This window comes from Triticum aestivum, chromosome 7A (genome assembly GCF_018294505.1).
Source record: "Triticum aestivum cultivar Chinese Spring chromosome 7A, IWGSC CS RefSeq v2.1, whole genome shotgun sequence".
NCBI classification, from domain to species: Eukaryota; Viridiplantae; Streptophyta; class Magnoliopsida; order Poales; family Poaceae; genus Triticum; species Triticum aestivum.
This window is the reverse complement of record NC_057812.1, coordinates 189,870,649-189,886,743: the sequence shown is the minus strand read 5'-3', so window position 1 is coordinate 189,886,743 and position 16,095 is coordinate 189,870,649. Positions and strand designations below refer to the sequence as shown.

General features: G+C 49.8%; 1 protein-coding gene across 1 annotated transcript; it reads right to left on the bottom strand.

Moving 5' to 3' along the window:
* Positions 1–1,704: 1,704 nt before the first annotated feature.
* LOC123150306 (uncharacterized) lies at positions 1,705–5,007 on the bottom strand. The gene has a single exon (XM_044570163.1). It carries the CDS (start codon positions 4,757–4,759, stop codon positions 1,847–1,849), a length of 2,913 nt encoding a protein of 970 aa, XP_044426098.1. The 5' UTR covers positions 4,760–5,007; the 3' UTR covers positions 1,705–1,846.
* Between the last annotated feature and the right edge of the window lie 11,088 nt (positions 5,008–16,095).

Below are 16,095 nucleotides of genomic sequence, written 5' to 3'. Positions count from 1 at the left end.
CTCAACTAAGAATTTGAAGTCTGAAGATTGCCGCGTTCATCTGTCTTGCTTAGGATTCAGAATATTCCCAGGTTCTGGTCCTTGTTATTATTTCCAGAAGTTAAGAGGGTGTGAAGAAAACAAACAGTGAAATCAAATTAAATGACAAATTTACAGACAGAAACAGTCAAAGGATATTAGAAAATAGTTTCATATTTAGCCATTCAGAAACGACCATGCTATCGTCAAAAATGAAAAAGAAACAGAAAACTAAGTGTTTCCATTTGGTTATTCCTAGTCGATTCCCAGCTTTGTGTAACAGTTGCAAAGCATCTCTTGCAGTGGCCCAGCATAAACAGTAAAACGGGTTTGAATCCTGTAATGCGGTATTTCTATGCTTATCATGTAAGAGTATTCCTTGTCCTTGTTCAGGAATGTGTGCTAATCACTGATATGACCTTTTTTAATTATTATCTCTCGCTGATTATAAGCTTCTTTTATCCCTTTGATGAAGTCATCTTCAAAACATTGATTGTGACATTTGCAATTTGTCTGCAGTATTTATTTTCTCAATCCTGCACAAAGTAGACAGTTCCCGCTTGCTCTTGTCTTTTAGTTGACCTGGTTGGTCCTGAGCTTATTGTTGGTAGCAGCATCTAATCTTAATGTCAGAGAATCTGCTTCCAGATTACATATGCCGCAATATTTAAGTCTCATTTTCCAACTATAAGATCTAATAGCATGGGCGTACATTTATTAGATATTCCGATTTTAAAATAAATTATAAATTATGAGATATCAAACTAACCCCTAAAAAGGAACCATATGTATTAGCTTAATTATAAATTATCTTATTTCCAGTCAAGAAGTGCTGTATGTTCATCCCTCTAATTGCTTTAAAGCCATCCCGGTACATAGATCGCGTGATCCAAACATATTGGTACAGCTATTCTCAACCAAGCTTTCAGATTACTTGTCATTTATCAATTTTTAAGGGAATAATGTATTAATATACTTTACAACTGCACAGTGAGCCTTGTGCACACTCCCATGATCTAGTCCTTCCTCTTTTGCAAAAAGGAAAGGAAGGTTTATTCCTGCCATGACTCCATCCTTGAACAAGTATCTTCCAAACCCCCCTCCCCCCCTTGAAATTTTATTTGTAAAAACAGAGAAAGTGCAGTATGTAGAAATATTGCATACTACCCAAAATAACCTCATACCTGAACATCATCTACACACAAGAACAGGAGAACTCAACTCAAGAGTCCAATGGAGGTATCAGTGTTCCAGTGCTGATAAAATGCTAGTGACACCGCGATGCAGTAATCCACTGAATTGCGTCATTTTCAAAGAGACTATTTAGCTAAAATTACATCCTCACTTTGTAACGTCGCTCCTAATTATCTCTTTCAGTATTGTTCCAAGGATTGAGAGTATCTATGCAGGCTGTTTTGCCCCTCTCCACTAGGTGGTTATTCTGGTGTTATTGCAAATTTGGATATTGTCAGTTAGCATTCTCTACCACTAATAAATATTGGCATATTGCATTCCTGGGTTACCATATGATCTGCATATTCGTGTAGGCAAACAATTTTCACTTCATGAGGTAATTCCACAGATTGTTAACTAAGAAAGAAGAGCCACTTCACACCTCACAGTTGTCATTTGTATTATCTTTTGCTCACATCCAAAGAATGCACCAAATAATACTACATGATGGCCTTGAGCAAGAATAAAACACAAATTGAAACTTTGGAGGTTGTGTCTATCTCATGATAGACTGAACAAATGCCACAACTGAGACTACTCTTACACAGGCAGAGGACTTTGTCCTGGTTCTCCATCAGATGGTTGATTGCTTGAATCAGTTGCAACCGAAGGAATTTTGCAGACATCCCACCCACTTTTCCCACTTCTCCTTCACTAACCTTGCCACTTCGTCAAATGACAATAAGACATGAATGACGATGTAGATGATCACGGCAATGACAAGTGCAAAAATGTACGCAGATGTCTTAAACTTCCTGCAGCTGCCCGCAGCATATGCCCCAAGTAAACCAAGCAATCCCAATACCATTGCCGTTTTCATAACAAGAAGAGATCTCTTGTACTTGCTTATTGTGTTGTTCAGTAGGAGGCTGACCATGACCATTGAGGCCATGAATGCTGTGGCGTTGCAGTAGAAGAATACCTTGTACCGTGTTAAGTTGGTATCATGGAGGATTGGGTCACCTGCAAAATGGCCATCCCGGTCATCAGGCCAAACTCCTCCTGGCGGGAGCAGACCAGCTTGGTATGTGACAGTGATTGCAAGAGTCCCAATCATCATTAAATCTTTGCGCCATTTGTGCTCCCGTGTGCTTCTCTTACGATCCGTAGATGTATCTTGGTGCTCTAAAATTTTATAGCTGGCCATTTGTCCTTTGAACATCCACACCATCAGTTTATTCACCTTGTCTTTTGCATATACTAGAACCATGACTTGAATCATGACATAGACAAACACAGCAACAATGACAAGAATGACATAGGCAGATGTTGACACTTTTCTGCAGCTTCCAGCGGCAAAAGCACCCATGAGGCTGATAAGATCAACCAGTACACATGTGCGCAGCGCATAGCACTTCAGACCTCTGTCGCATAGCCTCTTGCTAACAAGCAACAGAATAACGGCCAGGGACGCCATGAAAGCAGTGGCATTGAAGTAGAAGAACACCCTATAACGGTTTCGGAACTCGTCACGAAACACCGAGTTACCTGCTCGGTGGCCGTTGTTGTCAGTCCAAAAGCCACCTGGTGGGCTTATGCCAGTTTGGTATGTGATAGAAGCTGCTAGAATTGCGAGCAACATCAGAAACTTGCGCCTCTTCTGCAAATCTTTTTCTTCAGTAGCAAGTTCAGAAGGACCAAGATTTTGGGAGGATTCTGGTATGGAAGCCTCTATATCCTCTATTAACTTCTTCACTGGTGCCTTGAGAATGCGAGGTACATATATAGTATGAAGTGCCACATAGGCGAAAACCAGGAGCACTAGAATGAACACATAAATGGATGTTGAGAACTTCCTGCTGCTTCCAGCAACATAGGCTCCCATGAGACCAAAGAGAACCACTGCCATCGCTGTTTGCAGTACATTACGCTTCATGGCATGAAGGGTAATCTGCTGACTCTGGAGCAGGATGATGATAACCAAAGAGGCTACGAATGCTGTGGCGTTGCAATAGAAGAATGCCTTGTAGCGCTTGGGACTGATGACCTCCAAAATTGGATCACCAGCAGTATGCTCATCAGTACTATCTGTCCAAAAGCCTCCTGGTGGATTCAGCCCAGCTTGGTAGGTGACTGTGGCAGCAAGGATGCCAAGCAATAGAAGGTATGTGTGCAACTTCTGTAGACCATCCTTAGCAGGATCATCAGTGTTTGAGCTGTTGCTGTTGTTGGATTGAGGCGGTTGGTCACGTTCTGACGGGGTCATGAAGAAATCTTTCAGCTTCTTAAGCAGTTTATCCCACTTCTCTTCCAGACGTGTGATGGTGTTTCCTACACCCCCCGGCTTGGGCACAGCAGGTCCAATAAACTTAATGATGAGGTAGAGAAAGACTGCGCCAACAAGTGCAAAGACATAGATAGATGTATGGACCTCCCTGCAACTTCCGGCAGCATATGCCCCCATAAGCCCAAAGAGGCTAACTAGCACACACATCCGCAGAGCATTTGACTTGACAACATGATCCAACGCTGTTTGACTGAGGAGCATGATGATGATGACGAGTGATCCAGCAAAAGCAGTGGCATTGCAATAGAAGAAGGCCTTGAATCGGCGTGGGTAGTGATCTCGCAGCACCGGGTCACCAGGAATGTGGTTATTGTTATCATCAGACCAGAAGCCACCTGGAGGACTTAGCCCTGCGACATAAGTCACGGTTGCTGCCAGTGTGGCAAGAACCAGCAAGGAGCTGCGATTTCTTTCAAGATGTTCCACTTCTTCCTCTCTCTTCTTGTCTGCAGCCTCTTTCTCCTTTTTCTTCTTCTCTTCTTCTTCTTCTGCTGCTGCTGCTGCAAGAACCTGCTCGGAGCTGCCATTTCTTTCAGGTTCTTCTATGTTAATTGAATTCACTCCATCATCGGCTACCCTCTCTGCATTTGAAGCCTTTTGCTTATCTGGTTTTGACGAATTAAAAATGTGCCCCAGAGTTCCCTTCCAACGTTTCTTGACACCGGATAGAAATTTCCGCAGCCCCTCAGGTGCCAGGTGCTTGAAGAACACCACATGGAGTGTGACATAGGCGAAGATGGCAAGGAGTAACACCCAGATGTAAACAGAGGCCCTCACCTCCCTGCAGCTCCCAGCGGCGTAGGCCCCCATGAGCCCCAGCAAGCCCAGGATCATGGCGAACTGAAGCGCGCGGAGCCAGACCGGATTCCGGCTCACCTTCCTCACCAGGAGCAGTATGAGCACCATGAGCGAGGCCCCGAACGCCGTCGTGTTGCAGTAGAAGAAGACGTGGTACCGCCTGGGGTAGCTGGACCTCATCACGATGTCGCTGGCGACGCGGCCCTTGTTGCTCTCCTGCCAGACGCCGCCCGGCGGGGCCAGCCCCGCCTGGAACGTGATGGCCGCCACAAGGATGGCCATCAGCACCAGGTACTTCCTCAGCTTCCACACGAGCTCGGCCTCGTCGGCGCCGGCTGGCTGCTGCTGCTGCGGCTCGACGGGAGCGTTGCCGGCAGCTGCAGGGGCATGGCCATTGCCGTTCTGCTCCCCGGAATCCGCCATGGGTCTGAGATTCCTCTGCAAATCTCTGGCTTCTCTCTAAAGATTGTAGCTCATGTGGGTTTGCAAGATTGAGGTGAACTAGTAAACGGCGCTGGTCTTTGTCGAGTGTTCCACAGTTCCACTGCACAGGAAGGGGGGAGTGGGCAAGATGAAGAAATATCCCCATGGCCGAAAACGTGGACCGTTTCAAATGGCCGAAGCTTCGCCGTTGTAGCCATAAAAGCGCAGCACTCTTTTTTCTGCAGTTCACCCCTAGTCCGTCCTAGCTTCATACAGCTTCATACAGCATCTTTACTACACTCCTACTCCCTCTGTTCCAAATTACTCGTCGCAGAAATGGATGTATCTAAATCTAGATACATCCATTTCTGCGACGAGTAATTCGAAACGGAGGGAGTACCTAATTGGGAGCGGCAGAAACTTATGTGGGCAAAATGTGTGCTGAGTTCAGATAATCAGATTACAGCATATTTACTACAGAAAAAAGAGCATATTTACTACATCCATGCCTACCGAATTGCAATAGGATAACTTGCAGTAGTACAGTATTGTCAAGCTACTATAACACAACTTGCACAAACGTCCAAGGCAGTTTTCCAGAGCCGGTCGTTATCCCTCGTGTCTTTCCATCTGAATATATTACTATGTTTCTTTTTGAGGGAGCATGTTCCCTCCTGGCTCTTTCCTCTGCCCTTTCTATCTATCTTTTTCATTTTAACTGAACCTCGAGAATATACGAAAAAGTTTTGCGATTCTTGGATTGTGGTGCCTGAAAGTTTATCTACCACCATTTCAATTTCAGGCCTACAGCAGGTGTGTGAAATGTGTGGGAACACAGACCTGTCTTTGTTCTTTTGATTGACTTGGACCTGAAGACTTGCAGAGGTTTGTTGGGGTGCTCTGTGACTGTGCCTGTGTAGTATCCAGCGAGAATCGCGCTAGATTTACTTTACTTAAGTGCCACGTGCATGGCAAGCTAATATAACGCCATTCAAGTACCAGGCTGCCACAGGGACAGAGATCGGCATGTTTTTAAGTCCGGCCAGGACGACAAGACAGCAAGCTGCGAGCAGATGCGTGCATCGTCGGACCGAAGACTTGCCAATCCCCAAGTCTTCGTGCCTGTCCCCTGGGTCCTAACCCATAACACCAACCGCTTAAGATAGATAATGCAATCCCATTTCCCACTAGTTTCACACAGAGGAGGGGGTGATCTTTTTCTGAACTTCTGCACATTTGATAACTGAAGTACCCATCACAGCGCAAGCGCAATGGAATCGCAAGAAGATAAGAGCAAGCAGGTAGGCACATGCATACCTATCACAGTAGCAGCAGGCGTCTTGGGCACTGCAGCAGCAGTGCAGCTGGGCCGGGCGGCAGGCGTGCACGGCCGCCGCGAGCTGGGCAGGAAGGTCACGTCATCGCCATTTTGCAGGACACCCGGTTCAGGTCCATTACTTATTACTCGCGAGCATTGTTACCTCGAAGGCTCGAACACCTGCCGGGCGGGTCGATGCTGCCGGCGCATTTCGTCGAACACCTGTCGGGCTATGTCGCCGGCGCATTTCGTCGAGCACCCGCCGTGCACTCCTCGCAAGCTCCGGCGTGTGCTCACCCAGTCACCCAGTCACTCCGTCACAGGCTGGCCACCTCCTGCGCCGAGGCGACCCAGCGGCAGCGTCGCCGGTGGGAAACATGCTGCGACTGCGCTGGTGTCGGACAGCGCGATCAGTTACACCATCACCGAGAGAACTCGTAGATCCGTCTTGTGTGTGTACTGTGTAGTCGCCGATCGAGTTGCGGTGGAATACGTCATCGAGGTCGATGTCACGCCCTCGTCTCCGATGACGTTCATCGTGTGATGCGAGACCAGGCAGTCAGCTAGACAACGCGTGATGCAAGAAGAGGGGCTCCGTGAGCCAGGCTTTTTTTTAGGGCATGTCGTCCTCTTCCTCAAACCCTCAAGACCTCGCTGCCAAGGAACATGCCGATTTCCAGGACGTCCAGCAAAATCTCGGCGATCTCGCTGAGGGGAGTAATTGACAAAAAACTACCACATTTCACGTATCCGTCCCACGGAACTATCATATTTTAAAAACTGACTAAAAACTCCAGATTAATACTAACTCTGTGACAAAAAAATACCACTTTCATAAAATGGCCAGTTTAGACAATTTAAACACATTTATAACAGGAGGGGCCCGTTTATCAGGGCTGACATGGCGGAAATCGTCAACTCCGTTTATTTTGACTGTCATGTTGACTGTGATGACGGGTCAGGCCCACATGTCATTCTTCTTCTTCCTCCTCTTTCCTTGTCTGACATTTTAACAAACACTTCATGTGCTCCCCTACACCACCATCTGGAGCAGCATCCCGTGCGTCGCCGCTCCTCCGCCGTCACATCCACCCAGCCCATCGCCGGAGTGGTCCGTCCATGCCAAAGACCTCCTCCTCCGCGCGAAAGAAGCCGGCTCCGGCGCCCTCAGGCCAGTGCTCACCCGCGCCGCACATGGGCACCTCAGGCCAGTGGTCTGTCCATGGCCAGAAGAAGGCGAGGGCGGGCGACAGTGGTGCTCCAGCCATGGTGAGTGTCGGTGTCAAAACCGGCGGATCTCGGGTAGGGGGTCCCGAACTGTGCGTCTAGGTCGGATGGTAACAGAAGGCAGGGGACACGATGTTTTACCCAGGTTCGGGCCCTCTTGATGGAGGTAAAACCCTACGTCCTGCTTGATTGATATTGATGATATGGATAGTACAAGAGTAGATCTACCACGAGATCAGAGAGGCTAAACCCTAGAAGCTAGCCTATGGTATGATTATTGTTCGTCCTACGGACTAAAACTCTCCGGTTTATATAGGCACCGGAGAGGGCTAGGGTTACACAGAGTTGGTTACAATGGTAGGAGATCTACATATCTGTATCGCCAAGCTTGCCTTCCACGCCAAGGAAAGTCCCTTCCGGACACGGGACGAAGTCTTCAGTCTTGTATCTTCATACTCCAGGAGTCCGGCCGAAGGTATAGTCCGGCCATCCGGACACCCCCTAATCCAGGACTCCCTCAGTAGCCCCTGAACCAGGCTTCAATGACGAGGAGTCCGGCGCGCAGATTGTCTTCGGCATTGCAAGGCGGGTTCTCCTCCAAATTCCATGTACCTGTTGAATAGTGTCCGGTTTCTTGTAAATGTAGTGCTCCTTGGCTTCTACGCCCAATAATGGCCGTTTTCCACGTGTCAAACGAATACGAAAAGTCAGGGTGTTTTTTATATTTACACCCCTAGCCACGTGAATGAGCCGCCTATTTAAGGGGACGAGGATTTAGATCCAAACCACACCTTCTCCCTTCCACGAGTATTCATTAGAGCGTATCCGACAGAGGTCCATTCTATCATGGCCGGCCGCCGCAGCTCCTCCTCTCGCCCTTCCAGCCCTCAGCCTGGAGATTGGAAGAGGTGCTCCATCCCGCACAGCGAGCTAGTGAAGCTCCAGACCAAGGGATTTCTCCCCCCCCCCCCGGCCTACATGGTCCCGGTTCGAGCCGGACTTGCCACCTATAATGGCGGAGAGCAAGCGGAGAGCACCCCCAATCCCTCCAAAGGAGAGCGGGTATGCCTTGCCCCTTACTTAATAAGAGGGCTCGGATTTCCAATTCATCCGTTTCTCCGGGGGCTTCTGGAGTTCTATGGCCTCCAGCTGCACAACCTCACGCCTGCCTCCATATTGCATATCGCGGGCTTCGTAGCCCTTTGCGAGCTGTTTTTGGGCTGCGAGGCTCATTTCACGCTGTGGAAAAGGCTATTCTGCCTTGTGCCCCGCTCTAAGGAGGGGTCGATATATCAAGTGGGCGGAGCCGAAGTGTGGCGCATCGCCGGGACCGGATATCTATTCGGAACCCCAAAGAAGGCGTCCGAGGACTGGCCTTCGGAATGGTTTTATATAGAAGACGTCCCGCTGCTGGATCATGTCCGGATCGGCCTCCCTGAGTTCGACAGTGCTCCCCTAAAGAAGTGCCTAAGCTGGCGTCCACGGAGTCCTTAGAGGGAAAGTGACAAGGACGTTATTTACCTGATGGGCCGGATAAGATTGTTAGCTCATTCCGGACTGACCATGATCGGGGTCATGACCGCATGCATCATGCGAGGGGTGCAGCCGCTTCAGTATAGAGGCCACCCCATGTGGGACTTCAACGGGGAGGACGGCGCCACCCGCTACGGCCGTAAGGGGCCGGATTCGGCTGCCGCTCTAATAAAGACCTTGTCCGCTTTGTACAAGGGAGAAGAGGAGGAATTTCTCCGCGTCAACCCACGGGGTGGATTTTCTATGTACAATCCCCCAAGTTGGGTAAGTGGACACTTTTACTTGCCCACCCGTTTTATATTCCCATTGTTAAATTTTCAGTCTAACGACTTCAACGCAGGAACTGCGCCAGGCTGTTAAAGAAATAAACAACCCTCCTCCACAACCCGAGGATCCGGGACGGTCCCTCGACCCGGACTCTCAAGAGGATCCGGACTTATCTGTGGAGCTGATTGATGGAGTGTTTCATCAATTGAGCAAGGACAACGCCTTGGTGGCCATTACAACCGATTATCCAGGGCTACTCCCAGCCTCGCAGGTAACTGAGACCGGAGTCCCAGCACTTTGAGAAGGGATCTGTCCTCGCGTGTTTTTGATTGCCGTATGACAACCGCGTTTTGCAGGGAGGTCCTTGAGACAGGAGGCCGAGCCTGCGACGACTAGCCAACGAGGGGCGGCAAGGCCCCGCGAGCTGAAAAGAAGTGCGGTCCGGACTGAGGCACCGGCGCAAAGGTATAGCGCGCCGCCTTATTCCTAGGTGTTATTCCTACGAGGCATATTAACGCTCGTGCTCTCTTCAGGACGAAGAGACCTCGCTGGACTATATCCGGAGAGGCTGCCAATCGCGCCTCCACCAGCCAGGCTCCAAAGTCTGGTCCGGAAGCGGAGGCGAACACGAGGCGCGCACCGGACGCTCCTCCAATGGAGGATGCGGACAGGCTGTCTGCCACCAATTCTGAGGTGGAGAGTGCCATGAACCACAGGCATCGCCGGACAGTTCTTCGCGACGCTTGTTTCTCCCAAGAGGCATTGGATGCCTTCAATTCGGGAGACGCGTACCTCCGTGCCACTCAAAATGGTCTAGCCAGAGCCACGGAGCAGTATGTGAAAGACATACGGGTAAGAAAATTTTGGTAATTATATATATGTACCAGTAGCCCCCGAGACTTGAAGCAGTTAGAATAACTGATTTAAGGATCATCTGTTATGCAGGTTCTTGCAGAAAAGAATACCCTGCTGTCCCAGGAGCTGGAAGAGTGCAAAGCCCAACTTGAGGCCACAGTAGCCGCGGCAGGGGAGCCCAAGGAGACCCCCTCTGGTAATATACGCTTCGAAAGATAAGTATTTTGCGAGGTGCGGCGTGGGTGCAAATCTGACAAATGAAATTGCAGATGGCGCCGGATTAAATCCGGAAGTGCAACAACTCCGACGCCAGCTGAAGGCTGGTGAGAGCGTGCTGACAAAGGTGAGGCGGGAGAAGAACGATCTCTAAGATGCCAACACCAAGCTGGGCGTTGAACTGAAGGACGTTCGAGCCCAGCTGTTGGACTCCGTGAAGGAGAATCAGCGGCTTCGACGCGGCATATATAGTAAGTGCTTAAACGAACTTTGAAAAAAGAGTTCGGCGAGGAAGTCGACTAACAGAGTAATGTCTGTAGGTATGCTAACAGGTCGTCGTGCAGAGGAAATGCCCGCTTCTATGGGTGACCTTCTTCCCGAGCTCTCACAACTGCACGAGCGAGTTCGGCAGGTGATGCAAGGCGTCGCCCAGGCCTTGTGGCCATCCGTCTCCATGCCCGAAGGCCTTGGAGAGCTTGTAGAGAAGCTGAAGGGAGCGCGGCGGCGCTTCCGATTGTGGAAGATGTCGGCCTGCCGTCAAGGCGCCAGGGAGGCCTGGGCCATGGTGAAGACGCGGTACACGAAGGCTGACCCAAACCACATGGCCGAGGTCGGACCCGTGGGGCCCGATGGGAAGGAGATCCCTGTGAGCTTAGTATACGGCCAAGTAGAATTGGCCGCAAAGTATTCCCAACAGGACTGTAAACTATACAGCCTGTTAGATGGAATTGAAGAGGAATACAATCAGTCAGATTGACTATCTAGTTTTAATTGACATGTGTAATGCCTTCTAGCCGGATTGTAGATCGTTTGTCATGGCCGACCTTTCCGCTTCAACCTCGGGACCTGACGGTCCGGAGTGTGTCCGAATACCCTCGCGGTTATATAAGAACCGGGGTATGCATGGAGACCAGGCGTAGGGGTCATTAGTGCTTGAACAGACAAGTGCCCAACTAGTTATGTTATATTACATGGTTAGTAAGAAACATCTTCCAGGGAGAATAGTTCCGTTAGGGGTTCCTTTCCCTGGGAGGCATGCCCTAAAGTGCATGTCCATTCTGCGAAAAGAGACACAGGAAAAACATCTGGGGGCATATAGATAAATAAAAAAAAGATCATCTTTAGTTCACCGACCGAATATTCCCTTAAGAACGCTAGCTTTCGGCTTCACCCAGTCTGAGGTACACATCCGGCTGACCCGGCAGTAACAATCGCAGAGGTGCTCCCTTTACCACCTAGCCGAACAATCGGGAACGTAGGGGTAAGCACAGGAGCCAGGCAACCCAGCTTGGCCAAAACTTAAGTCATATCGATGCATATAATGGCGAATAAAAGGTACATGCGGAAGTGTGACACATGTGTTGGGCATGAAGCCCGTATAAATAAGCTTCTATTTAAAGAAGCCCCCAGGTTTAATGAGTGCGGATAGCGCGTCACTTTATGAGCCTTTAAGGGCTATAAGAGAGAGAGAAAGGGGAGAAGGAGAGAAATGTAAGACAGGAAGTATATAAAAAATGGACAGAGGAAGGAGACGAACACAGAGTCCGGCGCTAGGCATAGAATCTTCGTAGACGGGCTGCGTTCCATGGGTTCGGCTCGAGTCGGTTATCCGATGCATCTCGCAGGCGGTACGCTCCACCAGTCAGGACTTGGTCAATTATGAAGGGACCTTCCCACTTGGGCTTGAGTTTGTCCTTTTTCTTGTCCGGCAGGCGTAGAACTAATTCACCAACGTTGTAATTTTTGGCCCGTACTTCTCTGCTTTGGTATCTTCGAGCCTGCTGTTGATAGAATGCGGAACGGGCTTTTGCCACGTCTCGCTCTTCCTCCAAGGCGTCCAAACTATCCTGCCGATCGAGCTCGGCTTCTCTTTCTTCGTACATGCGCACTCGAGGTGAGTCATGAATTATGTCGCAGGGCAAAACTGCCTCTGCGCCGTACACCATGAAGAATGGTGTGTATCCGGTGGTGCGATTCGGCGTGGTCCGCAGCCCCCAGAGTACGGAGTCGAGCTCCTCTACCCAGTGCGTATTAGATTCCTTAAGGGACCGCACTAATCTGGGTTTGATGCCGCTCATGATAAGACCATTTGCACGTTCGACCTAGCCGTTAGTTTGTGGGTGATAGACGGAAGCATAATCGAGCTTGATGCCCATGTTTTTGCACCAGAGTTTTACCTCATCGGCCGTAAAGTTCGTGCCGTTATCAGTGATGATGCTGTGGGGGACGCCGTAACGGTGTACAACCCCGGATATAAAGTCTATCACCGGTCCGGATTCGGCCGTCTTAACAGGCTTGGCTTCTATCCATTTGGTGAACTTATCCACCATGACCAGTAAGTATTTTTTCTTGTGGGTTCCGCCTTTAAGGGGTCCAACCATGTCAAGCCCCCAGACCGCGAAGGGCCAAGTGATGGGGATAGTTTGGAGGGCGGTGGGTGGCATATGGCTTTGGTTTGCAAAAAGCTGGCAACCGACGCATCGTTGGACTAAGTCCTGGGCGTCTGCCCGGGCCGTCGGCCAATAAAAGCCTGTACGGAAGGCCTTGCTTACAAGGGACCGAGCTACAGCGTGATGTCCGCCGAGTCCGGCATGAATTTCAGCCAGGAGGTTCCGCCCTTCCTCTTTGGAGATGCACCTTTGAAGGACTCCGGTAGTGCTTTTCTTATAAAGCTCTCCCTCATGGACTTTATAGACTTTAGATCGCCGCACTATGCAGCGTGCCTCATTTTGGTCCTCAGGGAGTTCCTGCCTGGTAAGGTAGGCGAGGAATGGTTCTATCCACGGGGCGATGACGGCCATTATTACGTGGGCTGAAGGTGTTATTTCATTGGCAGAGCCTCCAATTGCGTCAGAGTGTTCAGTGTCGGGCAGTGCGGTTGGGTCCGGGCTGCTATTGCCAGGTTCCCCTTCCCATACTACGGACGGCTTGAATAGCCTTTCCAAGAAGATGTTGGGGGGACTACATCGCGTTTTGCGTTGATGCGTGCCAGGACATCTGCCGCCTGATTATTTTCCCGGGCTATATGGTGAAATTCGAGCCCTTCGAACCGAGCTGACATTTTTAGGACGGCGTTGTGATAAGCTGCCATTTTTGGATCCTTGGCATCAAAGTCTCCATTTATTTGGGATATTGCGAGGTTCGAGTCCCCGCGCACCTCTAGGCATTGAATGCCCATGGATACTGCCATCCGGAGACCATGTAAAAGGGCCTCATATTCGGCTGCGTTGTTGGAGTCGGTGTACATTATCTGGAGTACATATTGAACTGTGTCTCCTATGGGGGACGTCAAAACGACGCCAGCCCCTAGACCGGCCAACATTTTGGAGCCGTTGAAGTGCATTACCCAGTTTGAATATGTGCCGTACTCTTTAGGGAGTTCGGCCTCCGTCCATTCTGCGACGAAGTCGGCCAAAACTTTCGACTTGATAGCTCGCCGTGGCTTGTAAGTTATGTCAAACGGGAGGATCTCAATGGCCCATTTTGCAATCCGGCCCATCGCGTCGCGGTTGTTTATAATATCGTTAAGTGGCACTTCCGAGGCTACTATTATTGAACACTCTTGAAAGTAGTGTCGCAGCTTGGATGCCATAAATACCGCGTACGCAATCTTTTGATAATGCGGGTACCGTGACTTGCACGGAGTAAGGACAGTGGACACATAATATACCGGCTTTTGAAGGGGGAATTTGTGTCCGTCCGTTTCTCGTTCGACGACGAGCACTGCGCTTACGACCTGATGGGTTGCTGCAATGTATAATAGCATCGGTTCGCCAATGTTTGGCGCGGCCAGGACTGGGTTTGTTGCCAAGATGGCTTTTATTTCGTCGAGTCTGGCAATGGCTGCATCCGTCCACTCGAAGTGTTTGGTGCGCCGAAGGAGGCGGTAAAGGGGTAGGGCCTTTTCTGCTAAGCGGGAGATAAAGCGGCTTAGAGCCGCCACGCATCCGGTTAATTTTTGTATTTGTTTGAGGTCCTTCGGGATATCCAATTGTGACAGAGCTCGGATCTTGGCTGGATTTGCTTCAATTCCTCTACCGGGTACAATGAAGCCCAAGAGCTTTCCGGCTGGAACACCGAAAACGCATTTTTCCGGGTTGAGCTTGATGTCGTATGTTTGGAGGTTATCGAATGTTAGCCTCAAGTCGTCTACTAGAGATTCGACATGTCTTATTTTAACGACCACATCATCTACGTATGCCTCCACTGTTTTGCCGATCTGGTTTGCCAGACATGTCTGAATCATGCGCTGATATGTTGCGCCGGCGTTTTTGAGCCCGAAGGGCATTGTGTTGAAGCAGAATGGGCCGTATGGTGTGATGAATGCCGTCGCGGCTTGGTCTGACTCTGCCATCTTTATTTGATGGTAGCCAGAGTATGCATCGAGGAAACACAACGAATCGTGTCCTGCGGTAGCGTCGATAATTTGATCGATGCGGGGGAGAGGGAAGGGATCCTTTGGGCAAGCCTTGTTAAGGTCTTTGAAATCAACGCACATGCGCCAGGATTTGTCCTTCTTTGGTACCATCACCAGGTTTGCTAGCCAGTTCGGATGTTTGATATCTTTGATGAATCCGGCCTCCAATAGCTTGGCTAGTTCCTCTCCCATGGCCTGTCTCTTAGATTCGGGAAAACGCCGAAGAGCCTGTTTGACTGGCTTGAATCCTTTTAGGATATTTAAGCTGTGTTCGGCCAGCCCGCGCGGGATTCCTGGCATGTCTGAAGGGTGCCAGGCGAAAATGTCCCACTTCTCTCGTAGGAACTCTCACAGTGCGGCGTATACATCAGGGTGTAATTGTGCCCCGATGGAAGCTGTTTTATTGGGGTCCGTTGGATGGACCTGGAATTTGACTATTTCGTCCGGCGGTTTAAAGGAGGTGGACTTGGATCTTTTATCGAGTATCACATCGTCCCTATTCACCATGGAGCGCAGCGCGGTCAGTTCCTCAGCCGCTAGGGCTTCGGATAGCGCCTCGAGGGCCAGTGCGGCTGTCTTGTTTTCGGCGCGGAGTGCTATGTCCGGATCACTAACGAGAGTGATGATTCCGTTAGGCCCAGGCATCTTGAGCTTCATGTACCCGTAATGGGGTATTGCTTGGAAGACTGTAAACGCTTCCCGCCCTAGCAGAGCTTGATATCCGCTACTGAACGGGGCCACCTGGAACGTGACCTCTTCGGACCTGTAATTATCCGGCGTGCCGAACACCACATCTAGTGTGATTTTTCCTGTACAACGCGCTTCCCGACTGGGGATTATTCCTCTAAAGGTTGTGCTGCTTTGCTCAATGCGGTTCCAGTCTATTTCCATTTTTGAAGGGTTTCCTCATAAATGAGGTTCAATCCGCTGCCGCCATCCATGAGTACCTTGGTAAGACGAAAGCCATCCACTATTGGACTGAGGACCAATGCGGCTAGTGCTCGGGCTGTTCGGAATTTAGGTTCGTCACTGGCGGTAAAAGTAATAGCCGTGTCACTCCATGGGTTTATTGTTGCTACTTGGTAGACTTCGGCAAGGCCGCGGAGTGTTCTTTTTCGCATATTATTTGATGCCAAAGTCTCGAAGACTGTTAATACCATACTAGTTTCTCTGGGGTGGTGTCGGTGTCAAAACCGGCGGATCTTGGGTAGGGGGTCCCGAACTGTGCATCTAGGTCGGATGGTAACAGGAGGCAGGGGACACGATGTTTTACCCAGGTTCGGGCCCTCTTGATGGAGGTAAAACCCTACGTCCTGCTTGATTAATATTGATGATATGGGTAGTACAAGAGTAGATCTACCACGAGATCAGAGAGGCTAAACCCTAGAAGCTAGCCTATGATATGATTGTTGTTCGTCCTACGGACTAAAACTCTCCAGTTTATATAGACACCGGAGAGGGCTAGGGTTACACAGAGTCGGTTACAATGGTAGGAGATCTACA

Coding starts and splice junctions, on each gene's coding strand:
- LOC123150306 (XM_044570163.1), bottom strand. CDS start 4,759: ATGGCGGATTCCGGGGAGCAGAACGGCAATGGCCATGCCCCTGCAGCT.